Below are 27,680 nucleotides of genomic sequence, written 5' to 3'. Positions count from 1 at the left end.
CTAGGCCGTATCCTTGCCAGCCCTGTCCTCACCAAAACTGTGGAACAGCATGTTTCCCTCCCCAACACCTTCCTGGATCTTGATAAGCTGCAGTGTCATCCGAGGCCCAATCTGGAGAAACAAAAGGGAAGAGTCATTCCTCCCTTGGGGGGTGCCAGAGAAAACCACCTCTGCCACTGGGCCTTACCTCAGTAAGCCGAATAGCGCTCTGCTGGGCCCGCATGTTGCCACGCCCCGCGATGGCCTGGGGCAGCTCCGTAATATTGTGCTCACCATCGGGCTCTGCCTCACTCTCTGACAGCCCTGCACCCCTATGTGAGGGACACACGGCTCACCAGGGGATCTCAGGCTCCTGGGACAGCTCTGGGATCCCTTGGACTGTGGCAGCCTCCTACCCTAGCCCCTCCTCACGTGGCCAGCAGCTCGCTGATATCCTGCAGGCGGCTCATGTTGGGGAACTTCTCCTGGAGAAGCTTCTTCATCCCTCGACTTGCACCCACAGGAACAACTTTGATGCTACTATAGAGGCAGGAGTGAGTGAGGACAGGGGTTAGGGCTCACAGAGTCGGAGACCAGCCCGAACCCCTCCCTTTTCCATGGTGTGTCAGGGCATTTCCTGAGACTGAGCAATCAGCTGCATGCAGAGCAGCCCTCGTGACCCCCGTACTTACTAGTGGCGGAAATCCAGCTCCTGGGAGTCGGGGTTGTAGTTGATGAGAAGGCAGCGCTTGATGGTGTTTAGGTTCACCTGGAAGGGAAAGGAGGGCATGGCACCATGTCAGCTGCTCTCATGACTCATTGCATGCTGGAGCCCCCGCTAGGCCCTGTGGGGGCTGCAACTGGTATCAATGGACTGCTGGCTAGAAATCTTGGTTTCAGAGCCCATCGAGGCCACTTGCACCAGACTCCCTGATGATCACATCTAACGAGCGAAATCTGAGACCCACTCACTGGTGCCAGGGATTAGGAGCTGAGACTCTGGAGCCAGATTTAACAATCCAGTTCTCCCCCTACTGCCTCATACCTAACCTCAGATTAGTAACTCTACCTGTCAGCCTCAGTTTCCCTGTAAGATGAGGCCAGGACAACATACACTACACTGCTTAAACCAGTACTTGATAAAGCACTATCTGTGTTTTTCACCTGCTAGAATAGAAGGCAGCTCACAAGGAGCCTCTTGCCCAGGATCAAGAAATCTAAGTGAAATTTGACCTCGGGAGCCTGAGCTCTCAACCCCAGGGCCTGTGTGGTACCTGCTACTTGCCTCGCCCGCCCATATTTGCTACGTCAGATCCAGCCTACCTTGTGCACGTTGATGGAGGGGAACAGGTTCTGGAACATAGTGGCCATGAGCTTCACGTGCATGCCGTGGGGGCCAAAGCTGTTGAGCACCAGGAGGGGTGGGTGGGTGAACTGCTGCTCGTGCATGCGGTGCCGGCGCAGTGAGGAGACCACGTCACGCACCAATGTGTACTGCAGGGCAGGGGGTGAGGGTGGGTGATCATCTATATCACATGTGGCTTGTGCCAACCCCAAACCCAGCTCCTACCCTATATGGCCCACATACCAACTCCAATCTTTACCTTGTTGATCCGGAAGGTTAAGGTGGGGCCTCCTGGGAGGCGCATCAGCTTCTACAGAGAAAAATATTGATGAGATTGAGGTGTCTAGCTAGGGACCAGGGGAGTGAGAACTTCTGCCCCATCTCTTCAGAGCGTTTACTTTGAAGCCAAAATCATGGCAGCTCAGAGGCACATGGGTTCATCATGAGAGTTGGGGTGAATAAGGGTGTGGGGGAAATGAGGAATGTGGGTGTCCACTCACAAAGTAGATATTGGTCTCCGTTTTGCTCAAGATCAGGAAATGTGTGACTCCAAGGGGCCCGGCCACTGCCACGCAATCCTTGAGAGAATTTTTCTTTCGTACCTAAAAATTAGAAAAAAGGACGATCACAGACATCCCCTTTCCGAGCAGACTATAAGCTTAAATTGTTATGCCCTTTCTTGCATCTAACCCTTCCCAGAAATGTGTGTGGGGTGGGAGGAGTGGAATGCTCTTGGCCTCTAGAGCCAATCAGACTTAAATTCGAGTACCTCTTCTGTCCTTCGCTTACTATGCATCGCCCCATTCTGCAAATGAGCTAACTAAAGTACGGCGAGATTAATTAATTTGTTCCAGGACTTTCAAAGTTTCCAATCCAGTTCTGCTGATTCCAGAGTTCCCTCTTAACCACCAATCTCAGACATCCTGCCAAACCCCAAGCTGAGTGCGTTCATCTACGTGCCACCGCTGCTGCCCCGCAAAGCCCTGAGAGGCATGGACGATGGTACCCATAAGGGTCTTTATCCAGCCGAAGAGACTGAAACGCAGCGGGGCTGGAGCCAGGGCAGATGGAGACGGGCTGCGGGGTGCAGACCTGCAGACGGGTGGCGGTGAGCGGCTCCATGACCCGCCGAAGGTCCAGGCTGAGCTGCCGGACGCTGCGACCCGCGCGGCCCCGAGCGAACACGAACGAGTGCGGCTGCGCAGCATAGACTTCGAGGTTGCGGAGCTGCGCCTGGGCGCGCGCGCGCTTCTGGTGCCGGGACTGCGGGGGCGACAGGCGAGCGGTGAGCGCTGCGGCTTCCGCGGGGACCCCGCCCGCCTCCCCAGCCGCCGTATCTCACCCGCCCCGACGGACGCATGCCGCCGCTCTTCCACGAGGGACCTTCTGCCGACCGCTTCCGGCGCCGTGCCGCTCACTTCCGGCACCGGTGACGTGATCACGTGAGGCGCCACTGCGCGGTGACGTCACCAGGCGGGTTTATGCACCAGATTGCGGCGGGGGCGGGGGGAATTATTGGAGGTATTGCTGTGGAGACACCCAGCGCCTGTTTCTACGGGAACCGGGGCGGAGCCGCGCGGCTCAAGGAGCCCGCGAGGCGCGAAGAAATGAATTGAGGGTTCGAATCCCGCCTCGGCCACTTCCGCCAGGGGTGTAATTTTTGAGAGCCACTTTCCCCACCCCGAGGCTCTTAAAGGATCCTAAAGTGAGCATGATAAACATTTACCTTCTAACCCGCTACTTAAGAGAGAGAATGTACATACAATGTTTGGCACAATGGCATCAGGCACTTGGGGAGCAACCAGAGAAGGGAGTAGAGCTGGGAGGCCTTTAGTCATTCGGGCCCCCAGCTTCTAAAGGCCAAATGTCCTCCCTGGGGGCGCCGTCTGCGGCCGGGCTGAGGATGGAAACTCCACATCACCTTCTGGAAACTTAGGGCAATATGGGCTCTTGATGACAAATTCATCCTCTCCCGGTTTCAGCTCAAAGCCCCAATCTTGGCCTCAGGCCTCCGGCTTCTTCCCCAGAACCTTGGGGGTGGGGGGATGAACGCCCCTAACACCTCTCTCCCTGTCCCATTTGCTTCCCTTCCTCTGTCTGCCTCCCTTCTCCATCTGTCTCCCCCTCCCTATCTCTGTCTTCTCCCTATGTCTGTCTCCTTCTTCTTCAACTTTGTTTCTTCCATCAGTTGTCTGGTTTTTTTTTCCCTGTTTCCATCTTTCTTCTCTCTCTCCAACCCTATCCCCATTTTTCTTATCCTCTCTCTCCAGACTCCCCATGTCTCTCCCCCTTCTTCTGTCTCTCGGACTCTCTCCCTTCTATCAGCCCTTCTCTGTGACTGAGGAGCTTTTTTCTCTCTCCGCTGCCAATGGGAGAAGCTGGAGGGGGCTCTGGGTGGGGGGCCGAGGGGCCCAGTGTGGGGGGCTCAATCCAGGCCTGGAGCCCAGCCTGGCAGCCTCTCTCAGATCTGGGACGACCATTTCCTCTCTCAGCCCGGGAGTCCACTCGGGTTACCAGTTCAGAACAGTCGGAACTGGGGAAGGAGACTGCTGGTCAGCAAAGCCTTCGCACAGGTTGGAGACCCCAGGCCTGTGCCCTTGGGGGTTCTGTGTGAGTTTCTTTGTACCCCCTGAGAACTGGCTGTATGGCTACTTCCGCCTGTTTCTGTCACTGCATGACTTGACTTGTGTGAAGATGTGACAGTGTGTGTGGGAGGCAAATGGAAAGTGTGCTGGGAGTAGGGGCGAGCGGGTGTCAGGGGCTCACTGTGTACCTGGTCTGCATCTCTGTGCCTGCTAGTGTGCGTGTGTGTCTGACACACAGGCACAGACAAACTCAGCCCACAGGATGTTTAAGTTGCGATGTGTGCGTGTGACCATATTTTGAACACACAACTGCTTCCTGAATCTGTTGTGTTTCCAGTTGTCTTTGGCAAATGGATCTATGTAGGTGTCTGCCAGGCAAATCCGTGGACACACACACACATACACAGATTTCATCTATCTTTGCTGCTTTGTGCAGCTGTTCGTATGTCTTGTTGGGTGTCTCTGTGTCTTTGTGCTGCACTGTTATGTGCACACGGGTGTCACGGTATATGTGTGTGAGTTCTGGAGCCAGGCTACCTGGGTGAAATACTATTGTCAACCCTTTCGGGCTGTGTGACTGTGGGCAAGTCTCTCACCCTCTCTGAGGCTGTTTTCCCTGCTCTAAAATGAGGCTACACACAGAAGCCAGATCAGATTGCAAGGATTAAATGAAATACAAGGTTTAAAGAGTTTAAAATCATGCTTGACACACAATAGGTGCTGCTGATTTTGGCCATTGTCCTCTGTGGTGTGTGGGTGTGTCTGTGTCTAGGGCTCCGATACCCCCACCCCCACCCCCCAGGGCCTGCAGCCTCCCATGCTCTGTGCTCTGTTGTGGGGGTAATGTCCAGGGCACTGACCTGTGTTATCTGGCTCTAGTGGCCTGGTCAGGGGGTTCTGGCAATTCAGCATCAGTTCTCATGTGGGAAATCCTAAATATTTACAGTTGGGGCTCCTGGGCTCAGCATCCCGGCTCCAGTCCCAGGCTCTGGAGGGCCGGGCAGGGGCTGGTTACCAAGCCTCCTTCCTCCTGCTCTCCCACTGGCCCCTCCCTTTCTCCAGTTCAGCGGCCCCTGCTGGACCCTCGGCTCCTCCTTGGACTTGTGTGCCTGCTGCGAGCCCGGCTGGATTCAGAGTCTTAGTCGTGAGAGGTGAGAGGGCAGGAGGGTGGGAGGGCAGGCGAAGGCTGATTCTGTCAGTTTGGAGACCTGGGCATCTGCTTGTCTGGGAGGCTTCTCAGGCCTCCTCTTCATCCCAGGCTGAGATCTTGAGGTGTTACACACTCTACCTCCAGCGGACGTGGTCCATTTCTATTGTGGGGGTCCTGGTGTCTTTGGGGGTCAAGGAGAGGACCCCACTCTGCCCTTAGGAGCTCCTGCTTGATGTGTGGGTTCAGTTGTGTATGTCCTTTTTTCCAGCTCATAATCCACTCCTTACTTCCCACATGACTCAGATGAAAAGCCCAAGTCCTCCTTGAGGCCCTCAGAGCCTGCACACTTCATCCCCTCACCTTCCTGCCCTCACCTCCTCCCACTTTCCTCCTCACTCACTCTGTTCCAGCCTCAAAGGTCTCTTTGCTATTCCTTGGGTACATTAAGCAAGGTCCTACCTCAGGGCCTTTGCACTTGCTGTTCCTGCTGCCTCTCTCTTCCTTCAGGTCTTCTCTTTAAATAGAGGCCCAGCCCCTCTATTTAAAATGTTCCCCCAGCCAAGGACTCCCACCCTCTTCCCTGCTTGAGTTTTCTCTTAAGCACTTGTTGCCCTGACCTATCCACTGTCCATTTTCCCAACCAGGATGTCAGCTCTGCAGGGGCAGAGATTTTGTCTGTGTTGGTCATGGCTGTGTCCCCATCACCTGGAATAGCTCTTGGCATACAATAGGTGCTCAAGGATTGTTTGTTGAATATGTGAATGAGGGAATGTGTGTGATGATGAAGACCACAGGACATGTGCCTGTGTGGCCACCAGGATGTGTAGGTTAGGACATAGTGAAACTTGGTACAGATGGGGTGATGTGGGGACATGTGAGATGCGTTCTGCGTGCCAGCAAGTATATGTGGGAGGCATATGTGTCCCCAAGTGAGAGGCTGTGAACCCCAAGAATGAAGGCAATGGGGGCCCATATATGGACCCTACAGGGTCAGGGGTAGGTGGCTATAACTACACACTTTCGAGCGAGGACACTTGTAGGAAGTCATCTGTGTGAGTTAGGGAACACCTGGGGGGCACAGCAGACCTGGGGCATGTGGGCGTTGGGGGTCTGTGGCACCAGGCACTGAACGCAACCCAGACTCAGCCTCCGGGTTGATATTTCGGTAAAGGAGTTCAGATAATAAGCAATGGCAAGTAAACGAGGCAATTTCAGAGAGTGATAATGCCAAAATGAAAAAGATGGACTGTATAGGGAGTGCCCAGCAGGGGAAACTCTAAATGGGGTAGACAGGGAGGGCTTCTGAGGAGGGGACAGCTGAGCCGAGACCTGAGTAAAGAGAGCAGGGGAGCCATGTTAAAATTCGGGGAAGGATGTTCCAGGTTGAGAAAAGAGCACATGCAAAGACTCTGAGGCAGGAGGATGCCAGGTATGTTTGAGAAACAGCAAGGTGCCTTGAGGCCAGGGTGCCTGGAGCAGAGAGAGCAAGGGACAAGTGGGAGGAAGTGAGGGCAGAGAGGGGACAGCACAGCATGCGAGGCCTTGAGGCCTTCGGGGAGGACTTGGGCTTTTACCCAGAGGGAGGTGGGAGCCATGGAGGTCCTGGAGCAGAGAGAGCAAGGGACAAGTGGGAGGAAGTGAGGGCAGAGAGGGGACAGCACAGCATGCGAGGCCTTGAGGCCTTCGGGGAGGACTTGGGCTTTTACCCAGAGGGAGGTGGGAGCCATGGAGGTCCTGAGCAGAGGTGGGACGTAACCTGACTTGGGTGTTCACAGGCATCTTTTGGCCACTGGGGGAGAAACAGACCAGAAGCTGAGGACATAAGACTGGAGACCTAGGATGCAGCTGCTGTAAGGAAATCCAGCTGTTGTCTTGAGCTGGGATAATGTGGGGGTGAGGATGGGGGCATGTGGAGGAATTCAGGGTCTAAACAGAAGAGCTGGCAGGCTTGCCTGACGGGTTGGATCTGCTGTGAAGAAAGAGAAGACATGCATGACTCCAGAGTTTTGATCTGAGGGGTGGGAGATGGGGTGTCCACTACTAGACTGAGTTAGTGAGACTTGCCCCGCCCCCCCAACCCCCGCCTCCTGGGTTGCTTTAATACATCAAGTATGGTCCAACCTCAAGGCCTTTGCACTTGCTGTTCCCCCTGCCAGGGCTGCTCTTCTTCCCTAGACATCACCATGGCTTCCTTCCTCACCTCCTTCAGGTCTTTCTTCAAATGTCACCTCCTCCAGGAGGTCTTCCCTCCTCTCAAATTACCCCCGCACAGATACCCATGTCTTTCCACTCTTTAACTATTTTTAGTACTTAGTGCTGTCTAATACTTTATTAATCTTATACTTTATTTTCTTCCTGGTGAGCAAGGATTTTGTTTTTTTTTTGTTCCCGTCTGTATTCCCAGCTCCCAGAACTGAGGCCGGCACACAGTAAGCACTCAGTGTATGCTTGCCGAATGAATGCAAGAGGCATGATGTCCAGCACTGCATCTGAGGCGTCTAGCACTCAGTGGAGAGGCCAGGGCGGGATCCCATTGGATCGTTTACAGCTTTGGGTGGGTGGGTGGGAAATGGAGGCGGGAGTGTGTGGACTCAGAGCCACGGAGGTGTAGGCACGTGCATTCCTACGTGGGAGCAGCTGGGTTTGGCTCAGGCTGAGATTTGGGTGTCGGGTCTGGGTTCCTGGGTCCCTCCCTTCTTCCTGTTCATCTTCTGCCTGCAGGTCCGCCATGTGGGCGCCTGGGCAGCGTACGTTGCAGCTACTGCTCCTGCTGGGCGCGTCGTGTGCGCGGGCCGGTGCTCCGCGCTGTGCCTACACCTTCGTGCTACCCCAGCAGAAGTTCACTGGCGCTGTGTGCTGGAGTGGGCAGGCGGCCGCCGGCCGGGCGCGAGAGGCGGTGAACGCCAGCGAGGTGGCGGCGTTGCGCGTGCGCGTGAGCCGCCACGAGGAGCTGCTGCGCGAGCTCCAGCTGCTGGCGGCGGCTGACAGCGCTGTGGCCGGCGATGTGCGCGCGCTGCGCAAGGAGAGCCGCGGCCTGAGCGCGCGCCTGGGCCAGCTGCGCGCGCAGCTACAGCACGAGGCGGGCCCGGGCCCTGGAGCGGAGCCCGCCGCCGCGCTGGCGTTACTTGGCGAACGCGTGCTCAACGCGTCTGCCGAGGCGCAGCGCGCAGCTGCCCGCTTCTACCAGCTGGACGTCAAGTTCCGCGAGCTGGCGCAGCTGGTCAGCCAACAAAGTAGCCTTATCGCCCGCCTGGAGCGCCTTTGTCCAGGGGGCGCAGATGGGCAGCAGCAGGTAACCCCGCGCCGCGCCCCCGCCCCAGAATCGCAGCCACTTCCTGTGTGCATCGTTGAAAGATGGGCCTCCTGCAACCCCACGATCTCTTATACGCATTTCCAAAATCCGAAGTTCCAAAAACCGGATTCCTGCCTCTCCTCCCATAACTCATTTGGGTCAAAACGCAACTGGTGGCTACTTATCTATCATATCCACTTCATATAAATATTCTTAGGGTCCTATAATCAAACATATGTGGATAAAGACCAAAGACTCATGTTATGGAGATGTTATGTAATGGACAATAGAGATTCCGTATTATCATTTCTAATTCCTGCCATATTATTCTGAATTCTGGAACATGTCTGGCCCTGGGTTTTGAAGAGATTATTGCTCTGTGACAGTCCCTACCTTTTACAGCGTTGTTGGGAGCATTCAGTAATACTCATTGTTGGAGGTGGTCATTATCTCTACTTTATAGAAAAGGAGTTGGAAACAGATTGGTTAAACTGTACACACCAGAGTGGAAATTTAAACTCAACTCTGCTCTTGACAGCCAGAGTTAGACTTTTGGAGATCAATCCACACCCCTGCCTGATCTTGCACCTTTCTGGGTGCTGGGAGATTTGGGAGCTGAGAGTGGCCTGGGTAGAGGGTTAGTGCAATCATATTTGACTCTCTTGGTCATTCCAGGTCCTTCCACCACCCTTGGTGCCTGTGGTTCCAGTCAGTCTGGTGAGTGGCACCAATGTCACCAGCAGGAGGCTAGATCCAGCCCCAGAGCCCCAGGGAGACCAAACCTTGAGACAGCAGGGGCTCATGGCTTCTCCCATGCCTGCAGGGCACCCTGCTGTCCCCACCAAGCCGGCAGGTAAGATGAGGGCAGAGCTGTTGAGGGTGTCCAGTGCAGTATGAATAGGAAATGAGTCAGGATTTTAATGGCAGATTCCTCTCATGGTGAGAGGACTGGAAGAAATAATACTTTTAATCTGGTGATGGGACAAGGAGGTATGGCTCTTACTCTGATGAAAGACCAAAATTCTTACTATGGTGTGAAAATAGGACAGGAGGTACTCTTACTTTGACGAGTACAGAAAATTTAAGACTGCTTCTTAGGTGAGAATTTGAGCAGGTTCAGAGTGCCATTTTTGGGACTTCTATTCTGGTGAGATCATAGAACCAAGATTTAAGAACCCCAGGCTCCACATGTGCTATAGTGAGCCAAGAGTGACTTAAGAGTCATTCAGGTAAAGAAAATGAGTATTGGGGCTCTTATTCTTGTGAAGGAATAGGAGCAGCAGGACTGCTATTCTGGTGAGGGAACCAGTGAGAATTAAGACTCTTCAGTAAATCCAGGACGTGCCTCCCCCACACCTCTGTGCCCACAGGCCCGTGGCGGGATTGTGCGGAGGCCCACTCAGCAGGCCATAGGCGGAGTGGAGTGTATGAGCTGCGACCAGGCCGGCATGTGGTGTTGGCCTGGTGTGAGCAACAGCTGGAAGGTGGAGGCTGGACTGTGATCCAGAGGCGGCAAGATGGCTCTGTCAACTTCTTCACTACCTGGCAGCACTACAAGGTGAGCGCAGGTAGGCAGGGTCAGGGCTGGGCCGGGCAGGTGACCTGCTCCTAACTTCCTGACTTTCCTGCCTTGCCAGGTGGGCTTCGGAGAGCCTGATGGAGAATACTGGCTGGGCCTTGAAACTGTACATCAACTGACCAGCCGTGGGGACTATGAGCTGCTGGTGCTCCTGGAGGACTGGGGGGGCCGTGGTGCACGTGCCCACTATGATGGTTTCTCCCTGGAGCCTGAGAGTGACCACTACCGCCTACGACTTGGCCAGTACCATGGAAATGCTGGAGACTCTCTTTCCTGGCACAATGACAAGCCTTTCAGCACTGTGGATAGGGATCGAGACTCTTATTCTGGTAGGGAGCTGTTATTCTGGTTGTGGTGGGAGGTGAGGGAAGTGGGACTCCTAGTGAGGGAATGAAGTGGGTGGGGTAAGATTTCCCTCTGGTAAGGATCAGGGTATGTAAGAGAACAGAGGACAGGACTTTTGTTCTGGTGAGGGGATGGGGAAATCAGATTCCCTTTCTGATGAGACAATAAAAAAAAGTTAGGAGTGCAGTTCTGGTAAAAGGCAGGGTGCGCATGTGGGGAATATGGTAGGGTATGTTTGCGTGTGAGCTAGGACTTATTCTAGAAAGGAAGTAGAGGTTTTTTTTTTTTTCCTCCCTGGTAAAGGAATGAGGGTAGAGCTCTTAGTTCGCAGAAAGGGTGGGGGAAGTGTGACTTGTGCTTTGGTAAGAGGATAGGGAAGGAATTAAGGCCATTACTCTGAAGAAGAAAGTAGGGGTCCAGGGGATGTCTGGCAAAAGCCTGGCACTAGTAAGGTACTGGTAGAGGCTTTTATTCTGGTTAAGAGAACATGGACTCTCTCTCCACAGGTAACTGTGCCCTGTACCAGCGGGGAGGCTGGTGGTATCATGCCTGTGCCCACTCCAACCTCAATGGTGTGTGGCACCATGGTGGCCACTACCGCAGCCGCTACCAGGACGGTGTCTACTGGGCCGAGTTTCGTGGCGGGGCTTACTCTCTCAAGAAGGCTGCCATGCTGATCCGGCCCCTGAGGCTGTGACCAGTCGTCGTCTGTCCCCCAGGTCCCAGAGGATGTCAGCAGGAGCCCAAGTTGTCCTGGCCATACCTCCTTCATGGTTTCGTGCAGGCCATGTCCCACAGACCTTCCCATTGTATATCTGTTCCCCAGGGCCCTGCAAACAGGACTCAGGAAACCCCCTGCCAACATCTCCGACCCAGGCGGCTCTCCAAGGGCACTTAGATCTTGGTTAGACCTCATATTTTATAACAACACAAAATAACCACAGACCGTGTCTGGTTTTCATCTGCACCTGGCAGGGGTCACTCCCCGTGCCCTCCCTCCTCTTCCTCCTCCTCCTCCTCCTCCTCCTTCAGGTCCTCTAGGATGAGGTTGTCCAGGTCTTCTAGGAGGCCCCCCTGGCTCAGGCAGGTGGCCACAGTGGAGCCACTGCTGATGTGGGGGTTGCTGGGGTGTATAACTTTGGGCAGGTGGTTCTGCTTCCGGCTCTTGGGGTGTGCGCAGGACGTCCCAGGAACGTGGGGCTCTGAGGAGGGAAGGGTTCTAAGGTCCAGGGGCATGAGGTCACATGAGACTCTGGGGACAAGGGGGCTGAGGCCATGGAGGCCCTGGGGAGGGGAAGGGCTTAGGTCACAGGCTCAGAGCTATAGGAAGTTCAGAAGTGAAAGTCACAGGTATCAGCCACAGGAGACCCAGGGACATGGGCATCACCTGTGAGTCCAGCAGACAAAACAGGAGATAAGATCATGGGCCACTGAGGTGTGGGCCACTGGGGGAAATTACAGGCCCTCATCGGCAAGACTGCGCAAAGTGGCTGATGCCATGGGAGGTGGGTATTAGGAGGGCCAGGGGTCCTGGGTGACCTAGTGTTGGACGCCATGGAGCCTGGGGAGCCATGGAAGATGTGGAAGGAGGGGCTGATGTCACGGGAAGTGACTGAGGCCTTGAGAGGCATGTGGAAGAAGTGGAAGACCATTGTACAAGGCCCCAGAGGTGGACGTCCCAGGAGTTAAGGCTAAGTAGACTGCCCGGAGTGGAGGAATGCCACCAAGGACGACCCAGGGCCTCACCTCGCCGGTTGTAGCAGTCGGCAGCTGAGCAGGAGTGGGTGTGGGTGCTGCGGTGATCCATGTCCCGGTCCCAGCGCGGAGGGAGGATCCGTGTGGGATACACGGGAAAGCCGCACCCGTAGCAAGGGGACTGGGACCCCATCTGTGCCCAGCCCCTGGGGGTGGGCAGGGCCATAAGGGTTGGAGGGTGAGACTGGGCCAGGGTGGGGCCAGGGCAGGGAGGGCAGGGCTGGGGTGGGGCAGGGCCGAGGGTCAGGGGATCAGTGTCCTCACCGGAAGTTGTGTCGGCACTTCGGGCAGTGGAACTCAGCCACACCCCACATCTTGTCACAGGGCACCGGGTCATACCGCTTCCTACATTTCCTGCACCGGGACACCTGCAGGTGCGGAGTGGGGAGCAGCCTCGCTGTCAGAGGGAACTCTGGCAGCTTGATATTGGCCACAGTGGGAATATTTACACCACAGAAATTGGCAAACAGTACAAATCTGGGGTCTCCCGCCACTTGTTCGCAAGAGCTGGTTGTTAAGCATTTACCAGAAGCACAACATTGGAGGGTTCAGAAGCCAGATTTGGGGTTGTGGTTTCGGGGTCAGATATGATTTCTGTGGTAGTGGTCAAACTGGAGTCAGAGGTCAGGCTCTGGGTTAAGGATTGAGCTCCTCAAGTTGAAGGTCTGAAGTCCAGCTCAGGGTTGGGGTCTGGGCTGAGATCAAGGATGAGCTCTTTGATGTTCTTAGGGCAGAGGTTCAGACACTGAGGATGGGGGCTGGGAGTGGAGTTCAAGACAGTCAAGGAGAGTCAAGGTCAGGGGTTGGGTTATCACCTCCTTCCGCTGGGGCACACGGCGCCACCAGACATGGTCACAGGAGGAGCAGGCAAACTGCCGGTCCACGGCAGGGATGAGGTCTTCCTGGGCGCGTTGGAACATGCGTAGGTTGGCTTCCGTCAGCGGCAGGAGGGAGGTCGCCACTGCCTATGGGATGGGCAGGGTGTGGGCACTAGAGGATGGTCACTCCTCCTCCACGAACATCAACATCAGCCCTCTTGTCTCAATAGATGCATCTCCCTTCTGCCCCTAGGACATACCTCACTCTCCCATGGGTGTTCGCCCTGCTCCACTGTCCCCATTCCCACACCCTGGACTCACCTGGATGTCCCGGTCCTGCTTCATGTCCTCTGGTGGGTCCTGCATGGAGACACCAGGGGCAGAGGCTGGAGATTCAGCTCAGGCCTCTTTTTACCTTATTTGTTGGGGGTGGGACTCCTGGATGGGATCCTCTCCAATCCACATAAGAATAAGAGTAGGGTGTCCCTAACTAACAAGGAGCTGAGTGAGCAATGCCCTTACTGAAAGCCAGGTGTGTGACCTCAGTTATCTTTATAGCTGTCCTGAGAGGTGGGCACACCTGTTATCCCGATTGTTCAGATGGGTAAACTGAGGTCCAGAGCCAGCAAAGGGCTTGTCCGAGATCACCTTGACTGAGTGCGGTGGAGCAGGCCTGGACCCCATGCTCCCTTTCTGCCGGAAAACGCCACACATTTGTTGGCATTGGGACGGGTTGCCTCTTCGAGGCCTTGCTGCTTTAAGCTAAGTGTTATGGCTCTGGGTTCCGATAGATGCAGGTCCCACCCCACTCCCCTTCCATTACTTCCAGCTGTGGGAGCATGGCTAAGCCGCTCCCCCTGGGTCCTATCTCAGGGCCCAGGCTCTGACTCTGGGTGGCTGGGGTTCATATCTCAGTTGCCACCTTCCTATTGCATAATCCTGGCCAGTGACTTCATCACTCTGTCTCAGTTTCCTCATCCGTAAAACGGGGTGATAAATAATAGGACCTGTCTCACAGGGTCGCTGTGGCAATGAAAAGAGTCAACAAGTAAAATTCTTGGAGTCCTGCTGCAAGCGAAGTGCTCAATCAATGCTACTCTTCGCTATTATTTTATCATACTCTCTATAGGTATAAGTTTATTACACTCTTTAACAACTCTATGCCAAGCCTTCGGGCAGGCTAAATCCACATTTCATCAGTCACCAAAGCCATCTGTAGGGCAAAAGAGCCATGACGTGTCTGTGCCTCAAAGCCTTTCTTTCATTCATTTATTCATATGTTCAATTCATGAACTCTCCTGCCTCTCTCTTCTCCCTCATCTCCTGCTCATCCTAGCCTGTCTGTTGGTTCCTTTGCTCATGCCATTCTCTCTTCCAGGAAGACTTTTTCCGACTCCTCCATTCCCAGGGATTGCTCTTTTCCAGCCTTGAAGAGTTGGCACCACATCCTCCAGGAAGGTTCCCTGACCTCTAGGGCTCCTCTATGATGACATTAATCTTGGCTCATGTCACTGCCTCGTTTCGTGTCTCTCTCTCCCATTTAATACCATCAACATGTAATAAGCACCTACTGTTTGCAGGCTCCCTGGCAGGATACACGACCAAGAAGTGATTAAGTAAATGTGAGTGGACCATGAGCTGTGGACTGGCAGTGTCCTGAGGAGGCTCACCATGGATGGGCTGGGTTCCCTCTAATCCCCCTCCCCAGTTACCCCGCCCTTTGAGGGGAGGAGGGCAGTTTACCTGGGCATCCAGGTCATTACTCAGTTCCTGTCCATCTCTCTGCTTTACCCCTGGTCAGGAGAGTTAAGTGTAAGTGAAGGCCCTTGATCTTGTGGGAGTTTCAAGGTCTCCGGAGCCCCAATACAGACCCTCCCCAAGAGATGATCTCAACGCCTCTTCCTACCCTCTGCACAGATCGCACTTCCATGCGCGGAACCCCCACCAGGCCGGGGATCCCTCGCCGCTCACCGTACACGATGGAGCGGCCCACTCCGGTGTGGTCGCTGCCGAATTTCCTCATCAGAGTCCCCGCCTTCCTGGAGGAGACCTTCCCATGAAACTTCTCCCGGAGGCGCCTGACGCTCTTCTCCAGCTGAGGTGGGGACAGGGGGACTCCGATGGGGGAAGAACAATTGTCCCTCCCCCATTTCTAGGCATCCTTCTCCTGGCCTGAACTTGACCCTTGGTTTTGGCCTTCGCACCCCCACCCCATCCCTCCAGGGCATTTCCCGGAAAAAGCCAAAGTCCCCACGGTTACTGGGGGAGGGTGCGGACTGGGGAAAGCGTTCCAGGCTTGGGAGGAGGTCGGCCAGGTAACCCCTGGCCTCTGACCCTTGACCCTGCCGCCCCCGCTTTTCGTCGAGGAGGCCGCATCTCGTCTTGGGGGAGATGGCGGTCACTCTCCTTTCTGAGGTGGGGACGAGAGCCAGCCTGGGGGAAGGTGTGGGCTTCGGATGGAGTACCCAGAAACTGCGAAACCCTCTCCGCGGCCCTGGCCCCTCCCTGGCATCTCTTGCTGGCCCCCAGCCCTGCTGCAGCCATCTCCTACCTCCACACCTTCCTGCGACATGGTGACGACCACGCAGTTCCCCGCGAGGGTCCGCACTGCGCGCTCGGCGCCCCCCTACCTGGGCGCGCCACGAGGTCCAGCAGCGCGCAGGGCAGGGGGCGGGGCTCCGGGCAGGCTCCGCCCTTCCTTCCTGGCCTTCTCTTTCGCTTTCGGTGTTGGGGGGGCGCGCTGGCTCCGCCCTGGCTCCGCCTCTGCTCTTGCGCCTCCAACCCAGGAGGGCGCCCGGGGTCTGCACCCTGCGGCTGAACGCGCAGACCTCGGGCAGGGGAGGCGGCGCGGCCTCTGCAGTCGGTCACATGTCCCCACGCTGCGCGGGGTCCGCGTCTTCACGTCTCTCGTGGGGGTGGGGCGCATCGGAAGGCCGCAGCGAATCTCCCACCCACTCGTGCGGGCCTCGACCCACAGCTCGCGCTCCCCCAGTTCCTCGCCCTCTCCCCTCACCCGGGGATCAGGCGTTAATGGGGGACCTGGACCCCTTTCTCTCTCTGAATCTCTTTCCCAGCCAGGTCCCCTCTCTGAACCTCAGTTTACCCCTCTGTAAAATGGGGATGATAATAGTGACTACATCCTGAATCTCTGTGTGTGTGCGTGCCCGCCGCGCACGCCAGGATTCTAGACCCTGGGTAGAACGCTTAGTAGCACTTGGCATGCAAACTAGTAGGCAAACTAGTCACTGGGCCAGCTACTCTGTGCAGGTCCAAAGGGACAGGCAGTGGGGAGATGGGGGAGGTGCTTGTTAAAAAAACAGGTTCCTGGTCCCAGCAGTCCAGCAGAATCTGAATGTCCGCGGTTCCGGTGAATCTGCATTGTAAATCCAAAGACTGAGAACCCCGTGGTCCAGGACGATTCCAACCTCCCTAGCACAGGGGTCTGGAGGAGCCCTTAGGAGGGGCTCTGGCCCAGTTTGGAGGCTTCAGGGATGGCTTCTTGGAGGAGGGGATGGCTCGTATAGAGTCCTTGAAGTTTGAGGTTTTAGCTAGGTGAAGAATAGAGTGGGGAAAAGAAGCGGCTTGTGTAAAGACCCCAGAATCAGGAAAGGCCCTGGCGCTTTAGGTCAGGGCTTCTCAGACTCCTTATTGCTGACCTTTTGGGCTGGAGAGTTTTTTTGCCGTGAGGCTTGTTCTGTGCGTTGTAGAATGTTTAGCAGCATCCCTGGCCTCCACCCACTAGATGCCAGTGGCACCCCCTCCTCCAGTCCTGACAACTGAAGATGTCTCCAGACATTGCAAGATGTCCTCTGGGGGGAAGAATTGCATTATTGCATTAAGATAAGTGACTCTAAAATTTTTTTTCCAACTGTGTACCCCTATCAGTAAAAATGTTGCAGCTCCACACCTGGATGGATATTTATTTATAAATGATACACAAATGTAGTTATACCAAATAGATTCTGTAGATTATTTTATAATGCGTTTATTACATAAAGATATTCTTTAGCAAACAAAAAACTGGAGATAAAAAAATGTGTTCTAATGTTTTCTGCTTGAATCCTAAAGCTTTGTTTGTAGGTCTGGAGACTATTAGCAAATGTAAACAGTTCATGGTCTTTGTGGCTGAATGGTGGAATTTCAGGCAGGCATGGGGTCTGTAGGCTGCACAGAGGACCTAGGATTTTATCCTGAGGGAAGTGGAGAGGAAGGGAGGGTCTTTCCCATTATAATTGCCAATTACTACTTACCCAATGGAGGGGGAGGTCACAGCTATGTCCTCCCCTGGCCAGGGTGGGCACCAAGTGGGCAGAAAACATGTGGGAGACCAATCCAGTTATGACAAAAATCAAGACTGTTAGATTCTCATGACACCATATTGAGTACTTACTCTGTGCCAAGCACTGTGCCAGACAGTGCGGATGGAGCATCGAACAAAGCAAAGACCCTGTCCTCATAAGGTGTCATTCTAGTGGAGGAGATAGACAAGAAACAAACATATAATTGGACAGGAAATAAGCACTAGGGCGAAACGTGAACTGAGGTGGGGGGACGGGGGACGAGGAATCAGGGAAGGCAGCGGGAAGTAACATCTCAGGGGAGACCTGAAGGAGGTGGAGGAAGAGAGTTCCAGGCAGAATGAACAGCAAGTGCAAAGGTCCTGAGGTGGGAGCAAAGGACTGTTATTAGCAGCTGTAATATTTCTCTATTGCTGCGTAACAAATCATCCCTAGACTTATTATTTCATATACTTTCTGTGGGTCAGGAATCCAGGAGAAGCTTCACTGGGCTTTTCTGGTCGGGGTCTCTGGCTGTAGTCATCTGAAGGTCTGATGGGCTGGAGGATCTGCCTCCAGGGTGGCTCACTCACATGGCTGGCAGGTGGATGCTGGTTGTTGGTGGAATTCCTCAATCCTCCCTACTTGAGATGCTTGAGTATACTCCCAACGTGGCAGCTGTTCTCTCTAGAGTGAGCCAAGAAAAGGAAAGTCATGTGGAAGTTGTATCTTTTTATGACTTAGCCTTGGAAGTCACATTGCATCACTCCTGCTGCCACCTTCTGTACTTTGCAATGGAGTCACTAGATGCAGCCTATGATCAGCAACAGGAGAATAAAGACCCTGCCCTCTTCTCTCCTTCTACCCTCCCATCACCTACTAGAGCCTCTCACTGGCTGCACCGGAAGGCAAGGAGGGCAAGGGAGCCAGTCATACTGTCAGCCTCTTGGGACACAGAGCTGGGGGAGAAGGGCGAGAGTCCATTGGGAAGGACAAATGGAACATCTCACTGAAGTATTATTGAATGTTATCATTGTACATGAACAGAAAAACGAACATTCCCAGCAATCACATGGGGGTGCTGGCTACCCACCAACATTTGCGGCCATCTGGGCCTGGACAGATGTGGCTTGTTTATGCAGTGGTGTGAGCATTACTGCATCCTTTGTCTTTATCAAATGGTGTGGAAAAGGAGAAAATGGACATGCTGATAACAGTGATAAGATGTGTAGTCTCTGACACTTTAGTATAATTGAGTCAAAGATGAGTCCATTTGATTCATCTATTCATTAATTTGACAGACATGTGTCAGGTGCCTCCTGTGGGGCAGGCATTTTACCCTTCTGGAGTCATGGTCTTAATGGGAAAGAGAAACACGAAGCAGATGATATTGCAAGTAATTATATTTATGGTATATACCAAAAAAGAAATGGAGAAGTCCACGAGAAAGGATTACAAAGGGAACCTGACCTGGGTAGGGTGGTCAGGGAGGGCTTCATGGAGGAGGTGCCTCTTGAGCTGAATCCTAACACTTTCTAAAAATTGTGCCAAGTGTTTTAAACTATGTATCTCATTTGATCCTTATAGCAACTCTATGAAGCAGGTTCATTTCTTTTTTTTTTTTCTTCTGATTTCATGAATCTGCTCAAGGGGCGAATAGGAGTTACTTAAGTAAGGAAGTGCAGGGCAGAGGGAGTGTCATGTGCAAAGGCCCTGAGGTGGAAAGGGGCTTGGTCTATTGAAGGAAGCTGAAGGTCAGTGTGGCTGGAGCTTAGTGAGAAGGGTGGGGGAGTGGCGGGAGGTGAAGCTCATGCCCAAAGCAGCAAATCTTGACCTTTAGCTGGACTCTTTGAGGCTTAAGCTAGTGATCGTATGTTTAACTTTGGAGGAATTGGATACGACTGGAGCATGTGTGTGCTTTTCACCATCCAGTCAATTTCCCTCTCAGTTTAACCAAATGAAGAACTTCGAGAATTCCCAGAGTTGGAGGTTTGGGGAAATGGGAAATCTTTAAACTGTTGGAGAGGGCGTCTCTTGGTAGAACCTTCGGAGAGGGCAACTTGGCAAAAGTAAAGTACTAACCATGCTGAATTAACCATTTCTTTCATTTTCTGTATTCTGATGCTTTGACATGTAGGGCCTTGCCGACCTTGGGGGCACTGCCCCTCCCTGGGCATACACAAACACTTTGTGGGCATTTGTGCATGTGGATCCCTTCCCCACCTGTACTTTCCACATTAGTATTTCTCTAACAATTGGGAAAAAAAAATTGGCATCGCTTTCATAATCAGAACCAAAATATATATAGTAAGATAAATCCAATTATTTTTTCAATTAATGTGCATGAAATCCTGGAAATATATCTTTGACAACGGCACCTAACTGGTGAGAAGTAATCTGGGATTTCATAATTTGCGTAATCTTCAGTGAATAGAATGTCCTTTACAACACAATAATCTGTTGTTTGAGTTTTGCGAAATCAGCTTCAAACGCATTTCCAGGAATGCATATGTGAAGAAGTTAAATAACTTGTCTGAGGCTCTGCTCAGATGAAGTCGATGAGGGGGGAAATCTCAGTGGCTTTGAATACACTGAGTGTATATCCAAGGCTCGCTGGGCACCATGATCTCTGGGTTCAGGGCTATCAAGTCACCCCTTAGCCTTCTGTCTTAGGTGTCACTGTCCCTTTTTCAGATGCAGACTCTGAGTTTCAGAGTGATTAAGCAAATCATGCAGGACACCCGGCTTATAAGTGATGTAGCCTGAACTTGAACACAGGCCAGCTGACCTCAACGCTCCTTTAAGCCGTAATTGAAGACAAGAAGTATAGAGGTCAAGGGGTGCACTTTGGAACGAGACAGTCTGGGTTTGAGTCAATTGCTAGCTCTTTGACAATTTCTTAATCTTTCTGGGTCTCAGTTTCGCCATCTCTGAAATGGGAGTAGAGTTGTTGTGAGGGTTCCATGAGTTGATATTGATGAACCATTCAGACCTGCACTGTCTGACAAGGTAACCACTGGCATTTGAGCCCTTGAAATGAAGCAGGTCATAATTCAGATGTGCTGCCAGTGTCATGCTTGATTTGGGAGACTTAAGTAAGATAACGCATCTGTGACTTTTTATACTGGTTACATGTCGAAGTGATAATATTTTAAATATATTGGGCTAAATAAAATTCTATAATTAATTTCACTGGTTCCTTTTTACATTTTAACATGACTACTAGAAGATTTAATATTACATAAGTGGTTTGCTTTATATTTTTAGGGGAACTTGCTGAATTAGAGGATACCAAGGAAAGAGCGACCCTCCAAAAAGCACGTGGCTGTTTTTATTACCACACCACCGTGGTTTACATTGCTTTCGCTCAGGCGTGGCCTGTGGGAAACAGTCCTCTGCTCAAGCCCTGGGCCTGGGGGCTCCGTAAATGTCTGCTGTCTCAGCTCCTGGCAGCAGAAACATCCATAGTTAATCATTGACCCTACATTCCAGAAAGCTCTCTGAGAAAGTATTGGAAAAGTGCCTGAGGTGCCCACACCAGACCCTTAGCTCTGGGAGCTGGGATGGCCAGGTGATTTCATCTCTTTATATTTTAATTTTGAAAATTCGAATTTGTGGCTAACTCCTCATCCTAAACCAGGACCCTCTTCTCTTTTTCTTTTCCGATTGTAAAAGTAAATCATGCTTATTCTGAAAAAAAGAAAAAAAGAAAGTTCAGCATTAAGAAATGTTTGATTTAGAAAGAGGAAGTCTGTGTACCAGGAAAGGAAAACCTTATGTTGTAGTTTTGCCTGGGGCCATTGGGGTGGCCATAAATGTGGAGGAAAAGGGACATGCAAGCAAGTGGTGGACAGCTCTAGTCACTGAGGTGGGGTGGAGGGCGGAGTCCTCGGGGGAAGAGCACCACATTTTCTTACCTATCTGTCTGCCTTTTGGGAAATTCTTTTGCTAGAATGTCTTTATGTATCCTTAAATAACAAATAAATAAATAAATAAATAAATAAATAAATAAATAAATAATAATAAAATAATAGAAGGGGCATAACTCCTCATTGTCCTTGCCCCTGAGATAAGCCCAATTCAATCTGATGCATATTCTTCCAATCTGATGCATTTTCCTTTGAACTACTTGCTTTTCTATCTGACAATATGTTCAAAGAAAAACAATAGCTTTAAAGTATGTCCAGATTTCCAAACAAACAAATCTGGAATCAAAAGAGGAACTCAGTTACTGGGCACTCCAGTGTGTCAGGGAGATACACACCCTTTAAGTGCCTCTGTCTTCTCATTTATAAAGCAGAAAGATACCAGCTGCCATCTGACGGAGTTGCTGGGAGGAGAAAAGACATTAACGTGTGTGAAGTGCTTAGACTGGAGCCTGCACGTAATAGGTGCTCAAAAAATGTTTGTTTTGACTCTCGTTATAAGACTTGGGTTCAGACGAGAATCCAGGATGCCTCTCTGCCATTTACAACCCTGAGCCCATGACTGAACCTACTGAAGCACTTTGTTTGCTCATCCATAAAACGGGGTCATAGTACTTGTACCTACTGTAGGATTACATGAGAGAAGGAGACACACAAGAGATACCCACTCTGCCTTAAAGGGGTCCCAGGGGCATCAATAAGAATCACGATGCTCCGTATGGATGTCCTGGTTGGGGGAGGAGGGAGTATCTGGGCAGTACTCTAGAAGGAGGTGGCATGTGAGATGCGGTAATCTATAGGTATGCAGTTGGAGTGGGAGAAGGAGGAAGAGCTGAACCAAGAGTTCTCAAACTTTCCAGAGCATCAGGCCCTCACTGGGGGCTTGTTAAAAGACAACTTTCCAGTGCCCGCCCCAGACCTATTGCAGATGCTGAGGCAGTGAGAAGCCGCTTGCTCCCACATGACATGGGGTCTTATCTATTCAATAAGTGCCAGGCATTGATGTTACGCAAAATTTCTCGAGGCCAAGAAACCAAAGAAAGAGGCTAATGATTCCATCATTACATCGAGTGTTTATTAAGGAAACTTACATACGAGGAGCATCTTGGCTGGCGGTAAGATGACATGGAAATCCTCCGCCCCATGCAGCAGATGCTAACGGGTTATATAGGACAGGGCAGGGTGGATGGGGGCTGCTGGGACGTGATCCGCCCCAGATAAGGGGAAACACAAGAGGAAAATGCCTTACATACTTGCCCAGGCAGGGCTAGGGCCTGTTCCAGGAACCAGCATGTCAGACAGTCTCTGAGAGAATTTACAGGAAGTGATCTCTGTTCTGGCCCAGATCTAACTGGATCTAGCAAGGAAGGTTTGGCAGCGGTCAGGTCATGGAACAGTGTCTCCTCCACAATCACTCTGGGAGTGAGGAAAACAGACAGAAATCCCTTCCCTCAAAGAGCTGACAATCTATTGGAGGAGAGAGTAATGGGAAGATTTATTGATAGTGGCTGCCGATATGATCGAACAGTCAAGATCTGGGGTGAGACAGTCCTGGGTTCAAATCCTCCCTCTTCCAACAACTCACTATTCTGTGACCGGTGTAACTTTGCCATGCTTGAGTAGGGCAGAGAAACTGGGTCTCCTGTGAGAGTGGAGACTAAGACAGTTTCACTGAGAGATCTCTAACAACACAGAGATGCTGGACAGGACCCAGGTGGCGGCAGACTCTGATGGCCACTATATTAGTTATCCACTGCTCTGTAACAAGTTATCCCAAAATTTAATGGCCAAAAACAGCAAACCTTTGTTTCCTCTTGGTTCGCGTGGACCAGGAATCCGCGTACAGTTTAGCTAAGTGCCTCTGCATTTCTCATGAGGTGGCAATCACGGTGTCAGCTGGGACTGCCATCGTCTCAAGCCTTGACAGATATGGTGGAATTTAGGTCTACCATTTTATTATTTATTTTCTGCTCATCTCCTTTGCTTTTTATTCTTCTCTTTCAAGTGAAATTTAGAACTTTGTTTAGTCCCCTCTCTCCTCCCCTCTTTATGTGGGGGTTGTCACGTGTATTATAACTATAATGTCTCATCAGTCATTGTTTTACTTTTTGCTTTCAGCCATCAAATATTTCAAAGAAGTCTATGGCCATGCTGCCCTGAACGTGCCCGATCCCGTCTGATCTCAGAAGCTAAGCAGGGTCAGGCCTGGTTAGTACTCGGATGGGAGACCACCTAGGAAGACCAGGTGCTGTAGGCATTAAAAAATTTATTTTAAAGAACTTAAGAGGAGAGAAATAGTCTATTACATTTACCTGGAGATTGACCATTTCTGTAGGTCTTTGTTCCTAAAGTTTTAACCTTTTTTGCGGGGAGCGGAGGTATTCTTTTCTTTCTGTTCGAAGAACTTCCTTTAACCATTTTTTAGATCGGGTTTGCTGGCAACCAGTTGTCTTAGTTATTCTTTGTTTGAGAATGTCCTTCTTTCACCTTCATTCCTGAAGGACATTTTCACGGCATATAGAATTTCAGGTTGACAGTTCTTTTCTTTAAGCACTGGAAAAATATTGTTCCACTGCCTCCATCCTCATGTTTTCTGATGAGAAATCTGCAGTCATCGAAACAGTTGTTTCTCTGTACACAATGGGTTACCCTCTCTGGCTGCTTTCTGGAGTTTTTCTGTCTTTAGTTTTCAGCAGTTTGATTACGATGTGTCTGGGCATGGATTTCTTTAAGTTTATTCTGCTTGGGGTTTGCTGAGCTTCTGGAATCTGTAGGCTTGTGTCTTTTGCCATTTGGGGGAGTTTTCAGCCATTATTTCTTCAAAAATTTTTTTCTGCATTACATCTTTTTCTCCTGTCTTTCTGAGACTCTCTGATGATAAGAATATTGGACCTTTTAGTCCCACAGCTCTGTTGTTGAGATTGGGTAATTTCTATTGCTCTATCTTCAAGTTCATTGACTCTTTCCTCTACTACCTCCATTCTATTATTTAGCCCATCCTGCGTACACCACTTTTCACAGCAGCATTATTTACAATAGCCAAAATGTGGAAGACTCACATGTCTATCGACAGATGAAGGGATAAACAAAATGTGGTATATAAATACAATGGAATAATATTCAGCCATTTAAAGGAATAAGGAACTGACACAAGCTATAACTTTGATAAATCTTAAATATATTATACAAAGTGGAAGAAGCCAGACATAAAAGGTCACATAGTACATCATTCCTTTTATATGATATATCTAGAATAGGCAAATCTATAGAGACAGGAAGCAGATTAGTGGTCACAAGGAGATGAGAGGTAGGGATAAGTGGGGAGTGATTACTTAATAGGTACAGTGTGTTTTTCTGGGGTGATAAAAAGGTTTTTAAACCAGAGAGAGGTGGTAATTGCACAATATTGTAAATATACTAAGTGCCACTGAATTGTACCCTTTAAAATGGTTAATTGTTTTATGTGAATTTCACGTTATTAAAAACAAAAACTTCAATCTATGGTGGATAGAAATATGAACTGCCAAAAGTATTAGAATCTAATTTAGGAATATATGTGAAAGTTTAAACTTACTCACTAAGAGCCAGCTGAAAGAGTTCTCAGTGCCCAAATTAGAATGATGTCAGCAACAAAAATTATTGTGTTATAACCCAAAGTACTAAGTAAGTGTCCATGCATCCTTACTGATATAAATAAAGAATTAAATTAATTAATAAACAGGGGAGAAGAGACTAATCTCTCATGCAGGAGAATTTTAAATAATTGATAGTCCACCCTGAAGGAAGAGGAACATAGCTCCCCACCCCTTAAAATGGACTGCACTGAGAAACTCTTTTCTAAAGAGCACGTTATAGAAAAGGGAGCAGGACTAGTAACTTCTCAGCAGAGAAACCCGACAAACACTACTTCAGTCGGCTGACCAAGGTCAACATCGGTTGTCATAAATCATGTTGATCGTATACAACCTGGGTATGATATGATGAAAATGGCACTTTACTTCTGTGATATTCCTCCCCCAAACTCATAACCTTGTAAGTCTAATCATGAAAAAAGGTCAGATAAATCCCAGTAAAGGGTCATCCTACAATATTCCTGAACAGCGTTTCTCAAAACTGTCAAGGACATCAAAAACAAAGAGAAGTCTGAGAAATTGTCACAGCCAAGAGGAACCTAAGGAGACAGGACAACTAAATGTAATATGGTATTCTGGATGAAATCTTGGGAAAAGGACATTAGGTGAAAACTAAAGAAATCAAAACTGTGGACTTCAGGTAATAATAATGTATCAATATTGGCTTACTAATTATAACAAATGTATTATACTAATGTAAGATGTTAACAATAGGGAAAATTTGCAGGGGTATATGAGAACTCTATACTATCATCTCAATTTTTTCTGTAAATCTAAAACTTATATGAAAATGAAGTATTTAAAAAGTGTACCAACCCTTTACCATTGAGGGACATCTGTATAGGGTGGTGAGTGCATGGACTCTGGAGCCAGATTGCTTGGGTTCAAATCCAAGCTGTCACTTACTATCCGTGATTGGCAGCCTCCAAGATAGCTTCCTGATAGTCATGCCCGTGAAGTCTTTGCCCACAGTGGACAGTGCTGGCTTGCGTGACCAACAGAGTGTTGTGGAAATGGCGGGTGATTTCTGATGCTAGGTTGTCAAAGACACTTTGGCTTCCTTCTTGCTCGTTCTCTTGGATCACTTGCTCTGGGAAAAGCCAGCTGCCATATTACAAGGACATTCAAGTGGCACTGTGCAGAGATTTGCATGGACAGGAACTGAGTCCTCCCCCTGACAACCACCACCAACTTGCCAGCCACGTGAGTGAGCCACCTCGGAAGTGGTTCTTCCTTCAGCCCTAGTCAAGTCTTCAGATGACAGCAGTTCCAGCAGACGTCTTGATTGTCACCTTATGAAAGTCCCCTGAGCCCAAACTGTGCAGCAAAGCTGCTCCCTGTGGATTCCCAACCCACAGAAACTGTGAACGATAATAAATATTTATTACTTTAAGCCTCTAAGTTTTAGGGTAATTTGTTTTATAGCAATATAAACTAATGCATTAACTAAGAGATAGGCACATTTTATCCCTAAAGGGCCAGATAATAAATATTTTAGGCTTTTCAGGTCACATACAGTCTTTGCTGCACTTTCTTTTTTTTTTTTAAATCTTTAAACATTCTTAGCTTGAGGGCTGTACGAAAACAGGTTATGAGTCTCCCTCCCTCCCCTGCTCCCTCCCTTGCTCCCTTCCTCCCTCTTTTCTTCCTTCCTTCCTTCTTCCCTCTATCCTTCTCTTTCCTTTTATTTACCTCTCCTTTTTCAAATCCCGTCTCCCTTCCTTCTCTCTCTGTCATTCTTTTATTTATCGAGTCATTCATTCAGCAAAAGGAGCACTTACTATGTGCCAGGCCCTGAGTGAGCTGCTGCGATTATGTCTGTGACTAAAGAGCATGTTATAGAAAAGGCAGACAGCCTCCTTCCTCTCCCGGGGCTCCCGGTCCAGACCGACAGCAAAGGTGTATGTCAAGGATCTAGCATATCAGTATGCACTGTGGCATTTACTCTGAAGGAAACAAGCAGGTTGCAGGGAGAAATAACTTCTGAGGAAGGGTCCAAGTTCATCTAGCCAGGATGGCTGAAGGAGGCCTTTCTGAGCAGAGATTTGAAGGACGAGGAGAAAGCAGTCATGGGGAAAGTGTTCCGGGCAGAAAGAATAGGTGTGCAAAGGACCAGAGGCAAGGAAGAGCTTGGAGTTTCTGGGGACCGTGGAGGAGGCCGTTGTGGCTGGAGTGGAGAGTGAGGGGACATGGGGCCAGGGAGGTGATGGGGCCACAGTGCAGGGCTTTGAGTGCTGTAGTCAGAGCAATGGGAGCCTGGGAGGGTTTTGAGCAGGGGCTGCTGTGACCTGATTTTCTTCTCAGACTGTTGTATGCATTCTAGCAATTCCACTCCTTCCCCATGGCCTTTTGTCTGGCTCATTACTACTAAGGCTAGTGAATATTTATTGAACACTTACTATGTGCTGGTCACTCACAACTCTCTGAGGGAAGTTGTGTTAGAGATGAGGAAACCAAAGTACAGAGAGGTGAGTAGCCAGGCTAAAGTCATACAGCCAGGAAGAGGTGGAGGCAGAATTTGAACTCAGGCAACTTCTGCCATGCTATCCTGTGGCCCCGCAGAGTATCCAGCCTTCTCCTCTGGTCTCCTGCATCAACCCAGCTTCTGCTCATCACCCAGCCAGGCCTTCCACCTCAGGGCTGGTCAGTTCCTCTCCTGCTCAAACACCTTCCATGGCTTCCCATTGCCTTTGATAATGAACAAGCCTGGTATTCAGAGCCCACCTTTATGAAGTCAGTCCACCTGGCAGCCTTCCCAGCTCCATCTTTTCCTTCCTCCCTCTCACCTCCAGTCCCTTCTTCACACCTCAATTTCAAGCCATCTGGATGCCTTGCAGTCCCTCTGGTGTTCCTGGGAGGGGGTGTCCCTGGACCCACACGGGCTGCTGCCTTGGCTCGGCAGGTCCCCCACACCTACCCCAGCCCACGTTGATAAAACTCATTCATTCTCCCCTGCCCTTTGTCTTGCCTTCCCTGTCAAAGCTTCCATCAGGGCCA

The 27,680-nt window shown here is 50.7% G+C and overlaps 3 protein-coding genes and 2 non-coding genes across 12 annotated transcripts; 2 read left to right on the top strand and 3 right to left on the bottom strand.

The window, feature by feature from the left end:
- Positions 1-9: 9 nt before the first annotated feature.
- On the bottom strand, positions 10-2,763 carry LOC105305656 (suppressor of SWI4 1 homolog). Its single transcript, XM_023523414.1, has 8 exons — positions 2,667-2,763; positions 2,417-2,587; positions 1,825-1,926; positions 1,584-1,634; positions 1,303-1,473; positions 672-748; positions 188-519; positions 10-111 (listed from the first exon to the last, which is right to left on the bottom strand). Exons 1-7 carry the CDS (start codon positions 2,682-2,684, stop codon positions 408-410), a joined length of 702 nt encoding a protein of 233 aa, XP_023379182.1. The 5' UTR covers positions 2,685-2,763; the 3' UTR covers positions 10-111; positions 188-407.
- LOC111731697 lies at positions 1,694-1,780 on the bottom strand. The gene has a single exon (XR_002777263.1). It is a non-coding gene; the product is annotated as a small nucleolar RNA SNORD105 (small nucleolar RNA).
- Positions 2,756-11,218, top strand: ANGPTL6 (angiopoietin like 6). 7 transcript variants are annotated; one of them, XM_023523411.1, is made up of 9 exons: positions 2,822-3,029; positions 4,972-5,060; positions 6,835-6,909; positions 7,464-7,488; positions 7,781-8,351; positions 9,027-9,204; positions 9,722-9,909; positions 9,989-10,259; positions 10,782-11,218. In XM_023523411.1, exons 5-9 carry the CDS (start codon positions 7,788-7,790, stop codon positions 10,970-10,972), a joined length of 1,392 nt encoding a protein of 463 aa, XP_023379179.1. In that variant the 5' UTR covers positions 2,822-3,029; positions 4,972-5,060; positions 6,835-6,909; positions 7,464-7,488; positions 7,781-7,787; the 3' UTR covers positions 10,973-11,218. The 7 variants fall into 7 exon arrangements, with proteins under 7 accessions (XP_023379177.1, XP_023379179.1, XP_023379176.1 ...); XM_023523409.1 differs by lacking the exons at positions 2,822-3,029; positions 7,464-7,488 and adding an exon at positions 2,756-2,766; XM_023523408.1 differs by lacking the exon at positions 7,464-7,488 and having other exon boundaries at positions 2,822-2,977.
- CUNH19orf66 (chromosome unknown C19orf66 homolog) lies at positions 10,729-15,550 on the bottom strand. Of its 2 annotated transcripts, XM_011380245.2 has the most exons (8): positions 15,400-15,420; positions 14,820-14,943; positions 14,592-14,641; positions 13,170-13,208; positions 12,846-12,995; positions 12,295-12,398; positions 12,022-12,176; positions 10,729-11,477 (listed from the first exon to the last, which is right to left on the bottom strand). In XM_011380245.2, exons 1-8 carry the CDS (start codon positions 15,418-15,420, stop codon positions 11,254-11,256), a joined length of 867 nt encoding a protein of 288 aa, XP_011378547.1. In that variant the 3' UTR covers positions 10,729-11,253. The 2 variants fall into 2 exon arrangements, with proteins under 2 accessions (XP_011378547.1, XP_011378548.1); XM_011380246.2 differs by lacking the exon at positions 12,022-12,176 and having other exon boundaries at positions 15,400-15,550.
- Positions 15,551-23,189: 7,639 nt separating this feature from the next.
- Positions 23,190-23,308, top strand: LOC111731684. Its single transcript, XR_002777260.1, has one exon. It is a non-coding gene; the product is annotated as a 5S ribosomal RNA (ribosomal RNA).
- The last annotated feature ends 4,372 nt before the right edge of the window (positions 23,309-27,680 follow it).

Source organism: Pteropus vampyrus, unplaced genomic scaffold, assembly GCF_000151845.1.
Source record: "Pteropus vampyrus isolate Shadow unplaced genomic scaffold, Pvam_2.0 Scaffold391, whole genome shotgun sequence".
NCBI lineage: Eukaryota > Metazoa > Chordata > Mammalia > Chiroptera > Pteropodidae > Pteropus > Pteropus vampyrus.
This window is presented reverse-complemented; position numbering and strand designations above follow the sequence as displayed.